The following is an 18,837-nucleotide window of genomic DNA, read 5'->3' as shown; positions in this document are numbered from 1 at the left end:
GTGTGAGAATGCACTCAAAACAGTTTTAAAAAAAATGTGAGAAAATTGATCTACATATTTTAAAAGGGAGAATGCCTTGTGTTGTCCAGATCCTGTCTGAGATTATTGATTTTTGTATGTTAACTCTGAGGTAAGCATTGATCTTCTGAAGTATATTGTGGGGCTAACATTGCATCATTAGCTTTTATATGATCACTATTGTCAAAATTCAGTGAAAGAATGACATTAAACTGGAAGGAGAATATGGATGTATTTCCCTCTAATAATTTCAAAATGTCTTTGCTTTTAGTTATTTTAAAGAAACAGAGAATGTCTTCAGTAGTGATGAGTGAATACCACTGAATTTGCTTCGCCTTGAGTTTGGTAAAAATTACAAATGTTTGCAGATTTCACCAAACTCTGCAAAATGCATTGAAGTCAATGAGAAAATGAAACAAAACTATTTTTTAGTGGAATATAATGGTGCGATAGTCTTAAGTGTCCCTGACGGCAGGGGAAAAGTCTGTCAACTATGCTATACCAATTATTGTGGCCAAATATGTAATCTAGTATGTGATCAGTGCTAACCACTGCACCACAATGCCTCGAGTAACAAAAGACACTGACATAACAAATGCCACAAACAAAATACAAGAAGCAGCCACAAACTAGATATAATTAAATAAAATATACATCACTGCTTTCACAGAGTTACAGTCTTGGTGCATACGTTGGCCTTGCAATGAAGCTGCAGCATGGGACTGGCTCGTTCCATTGTTTAAAGCTACAGCTCTGGGCACAGCAGGAATGTCTTTTTTGTTTCCCATGTATCTGTCAGATGATTCACACTTTCTTCTTCCAATAAGAAGAAATACATGCTTTATAAATAGTAATACATCTTTTGTTTTTATAATTTCACAACATGTCCTATATTTTCTGATGGGTATTGGGGGATGGCTCCATGGTTGCTGGCTGTCAGTGCACAAGAATCAGAGTTACATATGCAATGGCAGTACTCCTAATATTGCAAGCGTTTTTTAAGGCATGTGGTATGGAAATCAAGCAGTGTTTTTCAACCTTCGTGTCTTCAGGAACCATTTTTACCTTTTGACATTTACTGACAACACGCATGCAGCAATTGAAGAGCTCTGGGGGTTAAAACAGGTGCAATTAAAGAAAAATATCGCACAGCACTGCAAATGCTTTGGTGGATGGTTTCAGCACATCGTAGAAAAAGAAATGATGTGTTGTTTTTGTTTTTTTTTTTTTTTGGTCCTGTGTGCTAATAGTCGTGCAACTGCTACATTGGCAATGCTCTTAGCATTAGCCACCCGTGAAAGTTGTGCACATGGCTGCTACAGGTCTTTGATGTCATGCTGGCCTTGCAAAGCATAATGGGGTGCATGGAAAAAAAAATTCACCCAAGCAGGCCAAATCAGCAGATTTCCAGGTAAATATTTGGGGATCAAGGCCTCCGGTGATCACAGCATATTTATTCATTGTGAAAAATGCTTTGGTGAATTTCACTGATCAACCCAAAGGAAACATTCACCTTATTGATGCTCCCTTAATCGACCAGAAGAGTATCGCACAATTGTAAAACTCAATTTTTTTTTTTTTTTAATTAGGAATCTTATATTATGACCTGTACTATAATGGTAATCTGCAATTCATCCTTTTGTCAAATTGCACATTCAACAGTCAGTGTTGCTGATATAGACCCTATAAATATTTGAGCATTGTAGAAAACACTGACAACATTATCAGTCCATCTGATGTCTTCTCAAATAAAAATGATCTCCCAGGAATCTAAATGCTGTCCTGGTAGTAGCAGACACAAGTAGGGGCACATCCTGGACAAAACATAGCTTGTCACTAAACACACTCACACACTTATACCAGGAAATTTTAGAGATGCCTGTTGGAGTGCCTCTTGACTACAAATATGTGGACTTTGGGTCCTGCAACTCTAGTATCTTTTAAATGGAACTTGCATCTTCTCCTTGTATTTGTTTTATTTGATCGAGGCACTCTTGTTTTGTTTCCAGTCTGCTACCCTCCCCAATAGGCCAGATTAAATTGTATATTGGGTTAATAAAATAAATGGATTATTATTATTTAATCATGAGTTGATTTCCATGTAACCTGTAAAAATCACGGCATTAACTTCTTACTTTTCTGGTGTTCATCTTTTGATATTATTTACCTTTTTTCAGACTCTTATTCAGGGCTTACATTATCTATTCCGATTTGTTATTTATGTTTAGAGTTGTATTTAAATATAAATGGAACCATCTTTTTACATTATTCAAAATTAATTTAGTTAGTCATTTACATGATGTCATACTGAATAAAGATATAGATTGATGTGCCAGATACCAAATTTAAGAGATTCTCTAGAGTATGCTCATAAGTGAATTTACTTCTAGTCCAGTAGACTGCCTGGAAATATTAACAATATTTGTTCAAAATTCTAATTGTATTACATCTCTGTAATTGCATCATCTTTGTCTTGTGTTCGCTGTTATTTCTAATATACCATTTTGCAAAAAGCAGTAGCCTTTACCAATTCAATGAGTTTTGAAACAGATAAATAGGAAAAGGTATTATGTATGATGTGCAGTTGCAGTGCATAAAACATTTACAGGCATGTTAGTGCAGACATTGCATGATTAAGGAAAGTCCCACTTTTGGAGAAACATCTTATAGATTTCCTGCAGATTTCTCACCAGAGAATACCGATATCTGCCTTTGGACCAAGCTGGTTTCATAATTCTGCTCTGTTGAGATACATCCTGATAAAGTACAGCAGAGACCTTTTGCTCATTTAGTCATGCTCTAATATTAACACTTTCATTTCTTGAATCAATCATAAGTCAAACTCTCATCTTCTTAACTTCTAGAATCAGGAGCAATTGAAAGATGATGATTCAGACTTGATCCTGAATGATGGCGATATCAGCTTGACTTATGGAGACTCCACTATCACCACAGCCTCATCTGCCTCTGGCACATCTCGTCGTCCTGGGCCAGTGAATACTGATGATGCTCTTGACCATGAGCTAGCTATTGGAGATCATGAGCTTGTGATCCGTGGCACCCGGCTGGTACTGCCCATGGATGATTCAGAGCCTCCTTTGAATTTGCCAGTGGATGATGGTGGGACTTCAAGACGTCTTAAGATATGAGCCTACTGACGATCACAACAGAGAGCTGAGCAGCTTAACCAATTTTGGCAGTTTTCTTACTTTCCCTCTCCTAAGAAACTACTTGATTTCTTAAATTTTTAATTTATTTATTTTTTTATATATATGTGAAGAATGCTGTATGCCTGTGCGCTATCATTGTTTGGTCTGTGCAGCAGCTTTGTCGTCAGTTTGATAACGACTTTAAAACACCAAGAAAAAAATGCTAAATAAATGCATGCATATCTGCAAGTTTGCAAAGTTAAATAGCAGTATGCACTGTATTTTAACTTCAGCAGAAAAGTGAAGAACAAAATATGACTGAGTTAATGAGAAAACAGTTTTGAGTTGTAACACATTTGGTTTTTTTTTAATTAATCACTGGGTTTTCCCTAATGGGCTTCGCACACAGGCATGGAGAAAGGCCGCCGCTGCTAGGCATCATTCTGACAAGCCTTTATACATTTCCATTTCTTTGACCCCTAACTTTTGAGGGAATTTTCACTCTTTGTGCGGCATTGTTTTGAGTAATCAGATAACGTGTACATCTGGCTCGCTTTTCAGTTCATGTTCTGACTTGTATGATATTGGAGTAATTATTGTATGTTGCAGATTGAGAACAGAATTAGAAGTGCGTGTCTGTAAATGTTTTCATTTTAACAGTTTGTCCAACTGTTCGTGGCTGCTTAACTCTGCCCCTCGTTAAATGAATTCTGGGATACAGTGTTATGGCTGTGTTTCGTAGTTTCTGACTGTTACAAGATGTTCATTGTCAGAGTGCCTTCACAAGATTTCTTCCTATTCTCTGAAAATTAGATATTTTTTATTATTATTACACTAAAAAAATTGTCCTGGAGGTTAAACTGTAACTTTTCTTGTTAAAGAGTAATTTGGACTAACATGCTGCAGGGATAGGCTCCTGCTCCTTACGACCCTGTACTAGATAAGGGGGTTCTGACAGTGGGTACACACACTGATGTGAGCTAGGAGAAGACCTGTCTCGGCACAAGGATGGAAACTAAGACCGTAGGTTAGGCTTTATTGCATGTTGGTTAGCACTTTATCTTCTAGTTGTTACACTGATTAAAACCTTGGGTATGTGAGACTATGATTTTTATAGCACTTGTGAATATGTATTTGAAAGTTTTTATTTCAACAGCAGTGTAAGAGGTTAGGGTTTTTTAATTATTTTTTTTTGTTTGCAATAAACAGTTGCCCCTAAATTATTCAAATAAAGTCACAATGAGCATGGAGGGTGTAGAACATTTGGTTAAAGGAAAGTGTATTGTCATCATATTCTTTGCTGCTGTTATGTTCAATTAATTGATTAATATTTAAGGAAGACCTGAATTAGGCTCTTGCTGCATAGAACCTGTTTATTCCTGATTTGCATTGGACTGCACATGGCATCTTGAGTGCTACCTCAAAGCTCACAGACATGGAATCAATTTGGAAAGAGAACTAATCATGTTGCCAAAGTATATGCAGTGACATTATATTCAGATAATTCGGAGGTTTCCATTAGAAGTGCACTTTCTCATTGGTGTTTTGGTATGTTTTCTGTTGAAATTAATCTTCAAATGGTGAAAAATAACATGCGTTTTCAAGTTACTCAGATAAAACTGTTGTGGAAAGCTATATGCAACTTGTAGGTTTCTCCTCCACAAAAAAAAAAAAAAAATCTTATACTTTGAACCCGTCCAATACTTGATTTCTCAATGCTTTCTCCTAGTGAAGACAGAGAGAAGAGGCGCTACAGCGAGTGACAGATCAGTAAACCTCTTAGGACACCCCTCTCTGTTTGAAGGTACCTTTCCTTCGCTGTACTGGTAATGGTGGTTACAATTTGACAAAAAGAATAATACTGTTGTTGACTTAATGGACATTATTTTTAAATAACTGTGTTCCTGAATCTGTGTTTATATGCGAGTTAAAGCAGCATCATTAACTGGATGTTCATAGAAACTGTTTTGCTGCCTGTGAGGTGCCATTTTGCACATCCTTTTTTCATACGTTCCTCACTTAAAGGCCTACACTTAATGTCCCTGTTTCTAGTTTACAGGGTTTTTACATGCAGTTTTGTGCTTTTTTTTGGTTTGATGTGATAGCATTTTGGACTGTTAATGTGATGGTGGGTGAAAAGCTCAGAGGTTCTTTGATACAATAAATCCACTAAAATCCTTAAGATTTACTAACAATTTACTGACTTAAAATAGTCACAGTTTACTTTAGGAGAAGTTAGCCAGATCCTCTGTATTTTCTGTTAAAAAAAAAATGCAGCAGAATGCAGTCATTTGCTTGGATGCAAAGGAAAAACCGCATTGTCTGCTCAGGCATTCTATATAATACCAGTTCCTGGGTGCCAAATATCATTGTCGATACGTTACGTTCTCTTCCCCACCTCACTTCTAATGTGCTCTTTACTTTGGTATCTGGGCATCTTTTTTCAGGAGTGAATATAGATTGGAGTGGATGGGGATAAAAGAATCTGAAATATATAATGACCAAGGAGTCACTTTGTCAACTGGTTCATTCGGTCTTTTTTCATAAGGAATGCCTCTTAAAATCGGGCACATTATTTCATGTCTAATTAATGTTGTGACAAAAGGAGATACCACCAAATTGCAGAAGTGTGACAGATACAAGAATCTTTGCATCATTTTCCTTTATTTTTTCAGACTTGCTTTAATCACTTTAGCCCCCCATATGAAGTGTGCCTATTTTTACTTTGTGTAAACCAGAACTGTTAACCCACAGAGCTGAAGGGGTTAGGCTTTCTGTGACTCTCTAAAGACAGTAAGTTTGAGTTTAAACAAGACATCTCCAATGAATTTGGCAGTGTGTGCTTAATTTGCAAACGTCACTAAGAGCTTTGAGTCGAAACCCTTTCATAAAGTGCTTTTAGTGTGGCTTCATCTATAGAAGGAATAAAGTAGTATTTAAAAAGGATCCAAAAAAGTGTTTGACTATATTTTCTGATCATACGAACTGAATTAAATGAAAGCTCTGCTGCTAAATACAAACGTTAACATTACTAAATTTAAGGAGATGTATGTGCTAATATCATTTGGAAAACTGGGATACAGTAGCAGATTTTATTGTTTTACTAATTAAACATCTTGCTGTGTGTACTGACCTGACAATTGTCAGCAGTGCTGTCAGAATGGTGTCATGGACTTCACTCACAGCTATTGGCCTCTTTATTTCCTGCTGTGCAGGAACGTCATGTTACAGCTTATCTTTTCCTATGAAAATTTATTTTTAACAATGCTTACTTCATGCTCATATTTAGCCTGTAAGAAAGCTTCTCATTTTTTAGTGTTTGTATTTTTATTGGTATTCTTTAATCCACTTAACATAGTGCTGGCTTAATCATTTCAAATCAGAGAGACTGTTAATGGCAGCACCTAACTGAACTGCACTAATTCTGCTCCATATAACATTTTTGTTTCAAGTTTAATATTGCGATCAGTCTAGTGATCCCATAAAAATAATTCAGCCTTACGTGAATCCTGTCATGTTTAGGACCTGTCAAGGCTTTCTTCTGCCACTTTCTTGTGAGCCTTTTCAATACTCTGTGCCCAGCAGCTCTTAATGCCATGTAATGATGAAACACTGGATTAGGAGTGATAAGGAGCAGATGTCAAATCAAGGATTCTGTAAAGGAATTTGCTTTTTAAAACTGGATGACCTGGATGTAGGGTTCATTTCAAATGCTCATATTCACAGCTAGGAGTGTACAGTTAGTGCCGATTTCATACTTCCTCAATATTGAAATGTGTTTGTCCTTTTTAGAAACAGTAGGAAAAAAATCAACCTACTTTTCTGTTCCTACTTAATATCAGTATTGAAGTATTGTGAGACACACACAATTAAAATCCTTGACAACAGAATTAAAAGCTTGTTTTTTTGTTTTAATCACGTAAAGGGCAGAATGGAGTTAGTTAATTTAGGTGTCCTTTTTGGTTCTTGAGTTTTTTGCAGTAATCTGCAGGTAGATCTGAGCATTACCCATGCACCACAAGATGAGGGTGTATTTCAAACAATGAAACGGATTTTATTTCATTTCATCATCCCTCCTCCAACCAATGCCAAATAATTGGTGGGGATCACCAGCTATTGCACATAAAATGACCGTCCAGCCCTTGTGTTACTCGACGTTCAAGGCATCAGTTTATAATGGAGGTCTCTTTAATGGTCCGTTTACTGTCTTTAACTGTGGGTATTTGAATGTGAAGTCTGTGCTTCTGTTTAATGTTTTGCAGTTACAGACTTGTTATAAAAAAGGTACATTTTGTAAATATTCTGTATTTGTCACTGTGCATGGAACATTAAAGTAAGCAAATGTTTTTCCTTATAGTGGCTGAGCACATCATTGTCTCATTTCTTAAAAGAGTCATGCTTTGTTCAAACTACCAAGGAAAGTGGCACTGAACCAGAATTTGAGTTTTGTGAACATGTGTTCCTAAACTTAAAATCAGGGTACCCAAAATTAACTCGGCATTAGAATACTGACAAACAGTTGTGCTGCTTTATGTAGTTATCACAAATGAACAAATGATTCATTTGTGAAGTCCAGGTATCAAAATTCATGTGAACTGGTGAAGTCAGTCTTCAAAATCTGGACCTGCAATGTCCTGAAAACAATTTCCCACATACATTTTAAGTAAGGATAGAACACGATTTTGCCAACGGAATTTAAGAGAGTTCCATTTGTAGACTATTGTTGCAAAGCATTGCTGTTCTGATTCTTCTTCTTCTTTTGGCTGCTCCTGTTAGGGGTTGCATTCTATACTAAAAAATGGAAGACTTTCCAAAGTTATCAGGTGTCTATTTTTTTTTTTTCTTTACCCGATGATGATATAGGGCAACACTTAATGGTATGAGACCCAGCAACATTTGGCTACTTGTGCCAATTCATTCACCCAAGCCCAGCTGAAAGATCTAACATCACCAGTGTTATACCCAGGAAGCATCCTCACTTGATTTGCAAACCAGCTTAATTGGAATCTTCCAGTCCAGCTACAGAGGATCATCAAAGATATTTCAAGTTCCATTCGTCTGTTGGTCAACCACTTGATTGTCTTTGCTCTCATTAACAATCAAGACCTGGTGATACTTCTGTTTGGGGCTAAATACATCATCTACAGAGAGCTAGGCAGTGTTTGGGTGGGCTTGGGGCATGACTTTAGATGTGAAGGTTCTGGTTTTCATCCAATCTATATTACATTTGACTGCAAACTGCTCCAGTGTGCACTAGAGATCACAGATGAGCTGAAGAGGATATCATCCTCAGTTAGTAGAAATGGAACCCTCAGATCCCCAAATTGGGTGCTCTCCAAGTCTCAGCTGGGCTTTGACACTCTGTCTTTGAAAACCCTACACAGGAGACGGGGACAAGACACACCCTTACTGGAGGTCTCTGCTTCCTTTTAATGAATTGCACAAGGTCTACAAAGGAGACATCACTGAAAGACATGTCTTCTGTTACCATCCTCAATATACTGTACCAAGGCATATCCACAACATTAAAACTAGCTGCCTAATATTGTCCCCCTCATGCTGCCAGCACAGGTCTGACCTACCAAGGTACGGCCTCCTCAAGATCTCTGAAGGTGTCCTGTGGTATCTAGCATCAAGACAGACCCTTTAAGTCCTGTAAGTTGTGAGGTGGGGCCTGCATAGATTCGACTTGTTTCTGTAGCACATCCCACAGATGCACAATTGGATTGAAATCTGAGGAACTTGAAGGCTAAGTAAACACCTTGAACTCTTTGTCATGTTTCTCAACCCATTCCTGAACAATTTTTGCAGTATGGCACAGCACATTATGCTGCTGAAAGTGGCCACTGCCATCAGAGAATACAATTGCCATGAAGGGGTATATGTGGTCCAGATGAAATCCAGGATCCAAGGATTTCCAGCAGAACATTGGGGCATGCCTTCTTCCTGTAGTGCACCCTGCAGTCCTCTTTTTCATTAGGTAAGCAACACACAAGCACCCAACCATCCGAATGATCAAAAAAAAAAAAAACATAAATTAATCAGCTCGGGCCACCTTCTTCTATTATTCCATATTTTATGTTCTGACACTCACATGCCCATTGTAGGTAGAGGTGGACAGTGGTCAGCATACTCGAAACACCCCATAAAACCAGTTGGTTTGGAGACGCTTTAACCCAGTTGTCCAGCAATCACAATTTGGCTCTTGTCAAAGTTGTTCAAGTCCTTACGCTTGCCTATTTTTCCTGCTTCCAAAACATCGCCTTCAGGAACTTGACTGTTCACTTGCTACCTAATACAGTATATCCCATCCCTTGAAAGGTGCCATTGTAACAAGATGATGTTATTCACATTACCTGTCAGTAGTTTTAATGTTGTGGCTGATCAGTGTGTGGTCAAAGACCTTCTACAAGTCCAGATGTAGGCAGGATTGTCCATCTCCCCAAACCCCTCGTATAAACTACCTTGACAGGTTATGTGGCTTCATCTTTGTCAGTGTACCGTACAGGCCATTACTCTGCCATGCCTTTGATGTCTTCGACTGAAGAAAGTTTGCTGTGCCATCAGCCAGTGCCCACAGGAGTTTATTAAAAGGAGTTACTAGCCTCAGAGTGGATTTCTTCACAAGTCTCCCTTTACCTGCTCAGTGAGATTGAATGGACAGACTGATGGGTTTCCATTTCTCGTTTACTGAAGTAATTGTGTTTGCTGTGATATCTGAAGCTTTTCATAGAGTTTGCATGCTTCTCTTATTCTGTGCCTTTTAACAACTACATCATCAAATTCTAAAGGAAGCTGTTTGGTTGTCATTTTCTGTGTATTAAAATCTTTTTGTTGATTTGTATTTATCCTGAAATTATACCACCTGTTGGCTAGTAGTATGGCTGTATTCAGCAGTTGTTAGCACCCAACTTTACTTAGAGCTGCCAATGTACATGAAGGCAAGTATTTGGACTTAACACAAAACATTTGTAATATGTACACTGAAACTAGTTAGCAATAAAAATATCAAAAAATGTGTTTAAAGGGGTGGCAGGGCAGCACAAAACACTGGGAGCTGGAAAAGCAAACCAGGCGCATGGTGAAGACAAGAACAAGCATACCCACCGGGCACAAAGTGTTTTTGAGTGCCTGTAAGTGTCTGCATAAATAAAGAAATCAAACGGAGAAAGAACGCCCAAATGTAGGACTGAGCAAAAACCCAGATTGTGCAAATTGTGTTCCAGAAGGAAAGAGGTCTTTTGCTGATAAGGACAAATTGAAGAAATGGAACGGGAAATAAAAGAGAAGGGAAAAACAAACGGGGATTCATTACCAAGACTAAAAGTATCAAAATAATCAAAGCTAAAATGAAAGATGAACTTCACAGAGAGAAGATCACTGCTCCGAAGAATATTTTAGCCGGTCTATAAAAATCAATGGATTCTCAGGTCATGATTTTTTTAGGCAATGGGAACGATTTTCAGATAACATTTAGCAGGATAATTAAGGTTCCTCACTCTATGATATAAAGTTAGTAAATATGGACGCTTGAAACTCAAAAGTTGAACTGGCATACACACCCCGGCCCATGCTCTGTGATGAAGTGATAGAAAATCGGGGAGATTGAACCTCTAAAGGGGCCTTCCTTCACTCTCCAATCTAATATACGGTGTGAAAAATAGACAGAAAAAACACAAAATAAAGAGTTGGGGGAATTCCCCTTATAATGTCGGTGGACTGAGTAGTCTTGAATGACTGATTCAATCGCATAAGCAGACATTTGACAACAAGCATTCTCTTCAATGTTCCGTTATGGAAGGATGGCGGGAAATGAGAGACCAAAAGGAAGTGGAAATGATCTGGGAGGAAGTGATGTCGGGTAGGGCGGAAATGACGTCTTCATCAGGAGCCGGAAGTGGTGCTATTGCGTGGGACTGAGGTGAGGATATTTTGTTAATCTTCTCTTGTTCTGTTGGGTGTAGAGGAAAGCCGTTAGCACTGTTCCAATCCCCTATCTCTTGCTCTTTCACGCTCATTTGGTCCCTTTGGCAGCCCCCTAAGCACATATATGTGACTGTGCTCAAAACTCCAAGGGGGACTCGTACTCTATGATATAATATTAATAAATCTGGACTGTTAAAGTGTGCTCTATTAAGAAAACCTACTTTAAGGAGAGTACCAGCACTTACAGCAAGTGTCTCCACTACAGGCACAAATTTTGATATGGAGTGAATACGTTTATTACATTTTCTACTTCCCTGGTCTGCAAAGATTTTCTCCATCTTCTGTCGGTCCACAAGTGAAAAAGTTTGAAAACTGTTGGTTTAGACTGAGGTTGAATACTGGCCAGTCCCCATATATGCACAGTTGACACATTCGCCTGGTGTTTCCATGAGTTTTATTTCAGGGTTTTGCCTCTGTGCTCTGATTTTCCGTGCTCATCCCAACAAGGTGCATGTGGCCCACTGGTGAGTTTTAAGGGGTACAAGTGTGAACGTGCCACTGTGATACTCGGGTAACTAGTCCAGAGTTGATTCCTGCCTTGTGCCTGATGCTGCCAGGATAGGCTCTGACTACCAGCAACTCTATAAAACCAATTAAACAGGAATTATAAGTGGATAAATGACTCTTTAAAATGGAGACTGCAGTCATCCAAAGATGTAATCACCTAAAAGGATTGAAATATCAGTAGAACTTCCAAACTTGCAGCAGTATACAAAACTGTGTTAACTACACTGTGGGTGTAAGAAAAGTTTGTTGGCAATTGAGAGAATTATAAATAAAATGCTAAAAATCATGCAAGAATGTTTGTGAGCCAATGTTGGGTCACTGTCGTTTGGAAAGTAATACATCTTGATCAGACTTTCAAAAATGGACCCGAAACAGACCCCATCCCATGGTGGGTCAAACACTGGGTTGCAGCAGGTTGCCTAAGTGATTGGCATTGCCACGCTCCCAACTTCAGCATGTGGGTGGGACCCCTGGTACCCCTGACCGACAATCAATCCTTCCAGGAGGTCACAAAGACACACGTAAAAAAGTGGCTTGTGACATCAAAAAGGTTGAGAAGCATTACTCTGTAGGCTCACATTCCTGATAATCAGCTTGGAGCAGGAAAGTGGAAAAGGCTCTTGAGTGCCAAAATGGCTGACAGGTCACTTAGAAAGAATCAGTCAGGAAAGGTTATTCATGTCAAACAAACATTTAAACTGATACGGTGGCAACAACAGGCCTGTGTTGGATAACTACTGATCCAGGAAGTTTTGGAAGGCCTTAAACCAGGTTAATAGAATGACTTGAGTTATAAAGATGCAATTTCAGACTACAATAAACAAGATAAATGGCTGAATTCTAGGAAATCAGGGGCCACACGAGGCCTAATGACATTATACTAAGGAAGGGTGGTGTCAGAAAATGGAGAAACAGCAGAACTGCAGCACAAGTCATGGGAGCGGAAACAATGAAGGGCTTGAAACAGACAGCAGGCTAGAGTTGTAGAAGTTGGTTTTTAAAGCACAGAGGTCATTCCCTGCACTTTTCCTTCTGCTTTCTTGTGTTATATATTAGCTCGTTTGTTTTTTTATTTTCTGTTTCTTTTTATGTCTTTTCTGTATGATTTAAAGTATTTTTCATATGCTTATTGTATTTATTTATGTTTTATGTCTAATACAATACACCCCCAAAATTTGCGGGGTTACGTTCCTAGAGCACCCATGAATTGTGAAAAACCACAACTTTTTGGATGGAGTTAAAAAATGCCTTTTTTATAGTTTAAACCCTAAATACAGTATGCCCCCAAAGCACTTTAATTTCGTTGCAAACTCAGCTTAATACATTACCTAAAAACAGAATGTAAAGGTAAACCTGTATACTGTACAGTACTGTACTGCTATGTCTCCCGCGGTGCTAGAATGTAAAATACCGCTGTTACCGCTATACGTAATGTAATTCATGTAAGCGCGTTTTCTAAATACATAATTTAATTAGAATACAGTAAAATGTACAGGTACTCACCAATGATGAATGATATTGATGATGATGGAAACGATCAAACCATCTCTTACTGGCTTGAAAATCTTCAGGCTCCAGTGCTGTTGATGGTCCTGGTTGCAGTTCTTCGGTACCTTCTACAGTGCTGGTACAATGTCCGTGCTTTCTCATGTTCCAAGGGGATGTTCTTCTTCCTGCAGTTGGTGATCTACATGCCAAGGCAGATTCCATCCTGACGATATTTTTATTCCTTATGGTTGTTACCTTTTTGGCACTATCATAGAAACTTACAGATGTGGCACTCCAGATCGCTGCTTCGTTCTTCTTTATGTAACATGCGGTGTTTTCATTAATGCCATAGTGGAGCACTACTGTAGCATAACTTTTTGGTTCCTGGAGCAAATCCAGTAGTTCAACCTTCTCCTGGAGTGTTTTAAACTTCTAGCGCTTAGGCTCACAGCCAGAAGCCTTAGAAGGTGCAGGGCGTTTTGGCGACATCTTGTGCTTTTAAGAATAACAAAATGGAAAACACAAGGACACTCCGCTGGAGACATGTCACCATGCAGCAGTCAATCAGGAGCAAGGAAAAAATGAATGACGCTCAGCGGTTGCTTCCTGTTCTCTCTACAGCACAGTATTGCTATGAAAAAAGCCATACAAAATTGTGGAGGATATTTTAATAGTTAGGTTCTAAGGAAAAATAAGTAAACAAGTGAGTCCACGAACCCTGAACCGTGTCTTTGTGGGGGTCTACTGTATTTCATTTTTCAGACTGGAGACAGGACCACCTGTCTGTCTTCATCTTTGAACCACCCCGGCCTTATAGAGGCTGCAGAGACCCCCCTGTTCAAGTGTGGTTCATTCCTTTTTCTTGTATTTTGTGATTTTTATTAGTGATGCTCTGGATTTTGACCTTTTTGACCACTCTCTTCGGATTACTGTATTGGGATTCTGTTTTCTTTTCAGATTACCCTTTGGGTTTTGCCTTTATACCGTTTGTGCTCTTCGGAGCAGTTATTTTCTTACAGAGCTTTTAGTGAATAAATATCTGAATATTTATAAAGAGGTTTGGCTGGTTTGCCCCTTATATACAGCCAAAGGTTGATTTATATTGATCTTTGGACTCATCGCTGTTTCCGTTTTTGAGGGCCTTGCTCCCTCTGAAGCCAGTAGGTGAGATTTGGGACACTGACAGATTACTGTTTGCCTCTGCTGAGTGCACCTGTGATGATACTGGCCCGCATGAAGATTCATAACATCTTTAGAGCACTCTAGATTAGAACAGGCCGTTCAGCCCAACAAAGCTCGCCAGTCCTATCCACTTGCTTCCTCCAAGAAAACATCAAGTCGAGTTTTGAAAGTCCCTAACGTCTTACTGTCTACCACACTACTTGGTAACTTATTCCAAGTGTCTATCGTTCTTTGTGTAAAGAAAAACTTCCTAATGTTTGCGCGAAATTTACCCTTAACAAGTTTCCAACTGTGTCCCCGTGTTTTTGATGAACTCATTTTAAAATAACAGTCTCGATCCACTGTACTAATTCCCCTCATAATTTTAAACACTTCAATCATGTCACCTCTTAATCTTCTTTTGCTTAAACTGTTAATCTTTCCTCATAATTCAACCCCCGTAGCCCTGGAATCAGCCTAGTCGCTCTTCTCTGGACCTTTTCTAGCGCTGCTATGTCCTTTTTGTAGCCTGGAGACCAAAACTGCACACAGTACTCAAGATGAGGCCTCACCAGTGCATTATAAAGGTTGAGCAAAACCTCCTTGGACTTGTACTCCACAGATCGTGCTATATAACCTAACATTCTGTTAGCCTTCTTAATGGCTTCTGAACACTGTTTGGAAGTTAATAGCTTGGAGTCCACTATGACTCCTAAATCCTTCTCATAAGGTGTACTCTCGATTTTCCGACCGCCCATTGTGTATTCAAACCTAATATTTTTACTTCCTATGTGTAATACTTTACATTTACTGACATTAAATTTCATCTGCCACAGATCTGCCCAAGCCTGTATGCTATCCAAGATCTTCTGTAATAATATAATGGATTCCAAATTATCTGCTAATCCACCAATCTTGGTATCATCTGCAAACGTAACCAGCTTCTTACTTATATTCCTGTCTAAATCATTTATATATATTAAAAATAGCAGCGGCCCTAGCACTGACCCCTGTGGAACACCACTCTTAACATCAGCCAGTTCTGATGAGGTTCCTCGCACCATCACCCTCTGCTTCCTGTGTCTGAGCCAATTCTGCACCCATCTAAAAACATCACCCTGAACTCCCACTTCTTTTAACTTGATGCCCAACCTCTCATGTGGCACCTTATCAAATGCTTTCCGAAAGTCCAGATAAATAATATCATAAGCTCCACTTTGATCATATCCTTTTGTTGCCTCCTCATAGAATTCCAGCATGTTAGTAAAACACGACCTCCCCCTTCTGAACCCATGCTGACTGTTCAGAATAACTCCTGTCCTTGTCATGTGTTGCTCAATCTTATCCTTAATAATTCCTTCCATTAATTTTCCTGTGATGCATGATAAGCTTACTGGCCTTGTGTTAGCTCTCCTAAATAACATATTTCGATAACATTAATTCATCCTGTTCAGCTGAATACAGTGATCCCTCGCAATATTGTGCTTTGACTTTTGCGGCTTCACTCCATCGCAGATTTTATATGTAAGCATATCTAAATATATATCATGGATTTTTCGCTGGTTCGCAGATTTCTGCAGACAATGGGTCTTTTAATTTATGGCACATGCTTCCTCAGTTGGTTTGCCCAGTTGATTTCATACAAGGGACGCTACTGGCGGATGGCTGAGAAGCTTCCCAATCAGAGCACGTATTATGTATTAAATAAAACTCCTCAATGATATACTATATGCTTCCAGCGCAGTGCTTTGCATACTTAAAAGCCCGAACAGCACCTATTGATTTTTGATTTTTTGCTTTTCTCGCTCTGTCTCTCTCTCTCTCTGACATTCTCTGCTCCTGACGAGTACTCCTTTGAAGAGAAGATATGTTTGCATTCTTTTAATTGTGAAACGGAACTGTCATCTCTGTCTTGTCATGGAGCACAGTTTAAACTTTTGAAAAAGAGACAAATGTTTGTTTGCTGTGTTTTAAAGTCCCTGTCTGTACAACCTCCTGTGTTTCTGTGCAAATCTGTGACCCAAGCGTGACAATATAAAAATAACAATATAAACATATGGTTTTTACTTCACAGATTTTCACCTTTCAAGGAGGGATCACTGTAATCTCCTCTTGCTTTGGTTTTCTTTTCATTCTTCTTCTTCTTTCGGCTGCTCCCGTTAGCGGTTGCCACAGCGGATCATCTTCTTCCATATCTTTCTGTCTTCTGTATCTTGTTCTGTTACACCCATCACCTGCATGTCCTCTCTCACCACATCCATAAACCTTCGCTTAGGCCTTCCTCTTTTCTTCTTCCCTGGCAGCTCTATCCTTAGCATCCTTCTCCCAATATACCCAGCATCTCTCCTCTGCACATGCCCAAACCAACACAATCTCGCCTCTCTGACTTTGTCTCCCAACTATCCAACTTGAGTCTAACCCTCTAATGTACTCATTCCTAATCCTATCCATCCTCGTCACACCCAATGCAAATCTTAGCACCTTTAGCTCTGCTACCTCCAGCTCTGTCTCCTGCTTTCTGGTCAGTGCCACCATCTCCAACCCATATAACATAGCTGGTCTCGCTACCATCCTGTAGACCCTCCCTTTCACTCTTGCTGATACCCATCTGTCACAAATTACTCCTGACACTCTTCTCCATCCATTCCACCCTGCCAGCACTCTCTCTTTCACCTCTCTTCCACAATCCCCATTACTCTGTACTGTTGACCCCAAGTGTATAAACTCATCCACCTTCGCCAACTGTACTCCTTGCCATCCTCACCATTCCACTGAATTCACACACATGTATTCTGTCTTGTTCCTACTTTGGTTTTCTTTTCATTCATCTGGTAAATTCTTAAGGCAGGTAAGACACTGAACCAGTATTTAAATAGAAAACTGTTGAACTTATCACAATATGTTGGCTAATGGAATGGTTAAGCATTATAATTATATGCATATTGTATCGCCTCCTCAGGCATGCAAACAAATGAACTGGTAACAAAATGTCACGTGTAAGTTCTATTAGTGACAGGTAAATTTGTAAAAGACTGGCACATAGTGGAAATCCCTAAATGACCTGCGTGCTAGCATTAAAGAATAAAAGGAGCCTTCCAGAAGCCCCATGACGAACCCACAAGGACTTACTTCATTGCCTAACTGTGAAATGAGTTCAAGAACTTGCCCAATTAACTTGCCCCTATTATATCCAAAGGAAACACCAGAATTCAGAAAAGGATGGAACCAAAAAAGCAAATATACAGTAAAATCATAAAAGAATAAGACTGTGTCAGTCTTATCCAGAGAACACAGGAACTTTGGACAAATCCCCCGCTTTTCCAAACTAGTTTTATTATAAAAAGAAATGCTGCTGCGATGTCAGAAGCCAGGGCATACTCAGCTGTGCATCCAGGAATGATGACTGGTGCTGTGATGTTGCAATGTGAAGGCCATCTTGGAGCCTCCGAGCATTCAAAAGCAGCGAGAACTGTGCTTATCATGGTAGCTGTTGGGTCCAACACATATGCTTCATTTTTGAGAAGTATAATAATTAGTGGCTTACACTTTTTTTTGACAGTTTCATATAAAATGATTCTGAGACTAGATTAGATGGCTGATGTTGTTACATACCTAGATTGAAAAATGAATAGAACCAGCAATAAAGAGGAAGAAAAAAGCAAACAGCACAGATGAATTAGACTCAAACCTAAACAACTCAACTCAAAATTAGACAACTGCAGAACTGTCTTCTATTACATAACTTTTTTTTAAAGTGATTAGGGGGCTCTGCCCCCTGCTCGCTTCGCTTGCCAACCCCCGGGCGGGCGATACGCCCTATCTGCTTCACGGATCTGCTGCTCGCGTATAGAGAAGCGGATGTACAATTTAAACAGATTGTTATGTCTTTGCACCAAACTAGAATTGTCCCCGCGTAAATCAAAGTCATCCAGACGATCAGGATCTGCATAATTAGATCAGGACCACCCTGTACATTACTTTACTTGTCGCCTGTTAAAATTTTACATGTCAGAATTGTTCAACCAATTTTATATACAACTAATCTTGTCCTATTGTGTAACCCATCACTCATCCCTGAATTACGCAATAACATTACGATACATCCTCCTTTCAACAGTAATTCGGCTGGTGGAAAACCGGATGGTGTTAACCATTGTGGATATTCTACGGGATATTGTAAGTTGATATTTTCATCTTCTGCATTCTCAACACCAACTGTTTCAGCATAGTCTCTTGATACGCATTTAACCAATTTGCTGTGTAACTGATCGACAATTTTCACATTAATTCATTTGACTTTATCGTTTCTCGGTGCTAGGATTGCCCATGTACTCATTTCTTCTGTCGATAACCCTTCAGGATGAAATTCTTCAATAAAATTTGGACATATTAAGTCTTCTTTAATTGGGAACTTAAAGTGAGGAAAATGTAAAAATCTATAAGAGCTGAAAGCATTCACATGAATGAGAGGTGAGAGGACCATCGGCAAGACTTGATAAAATCTCTTGGCAATAGTTTCAAGATTTTC

General features: G+C 39.1%; 1 protein-coding gene across 1 annotated transcript in view; it reads left to right on the top strand.

The window, feature by feature from the left end:
• slc9a6a (solute carrier family 9 member A6a) overlaps positions 1-7,523 on the top strand; it is a 73,236-nt gene extending 65,713 nt beyond the window's left edge. The window contains exon 17 of the mRNA XM_039767660.1: positions 2,883-7,523. Coding sequence (XP_039623594.1) covers positions 2,883-3,167 — 285 coding nt within the window. The 3' untranslated portion in view covers positions 3,168-7,523. The remainder of the gene's footprint in view (positions 1-2,882) is intronic.
• Positions 7,524-18,837: the final 11,314 nt, after the last annotated feature.

This window comes from Polypterus senegalus, chromosome 10 (genome assembly GCF_016835505.1).
Source record: "Polypterus senegalus isolate Bchr_013 chromosome 10, ASM1683550v1, whole genome shotgun sequence".
Taxonomy (NCBI): Eukaryota; Metazoa; Chordata; class Cladistia; order Polypteriformes; family Polypteridae; genus Polypterus; species Polypterus senegalus.
Note: the sequence above shows the minus strand (reverse complement) of the source record. Positions and strands in the feature narration are given on the sequence as shown.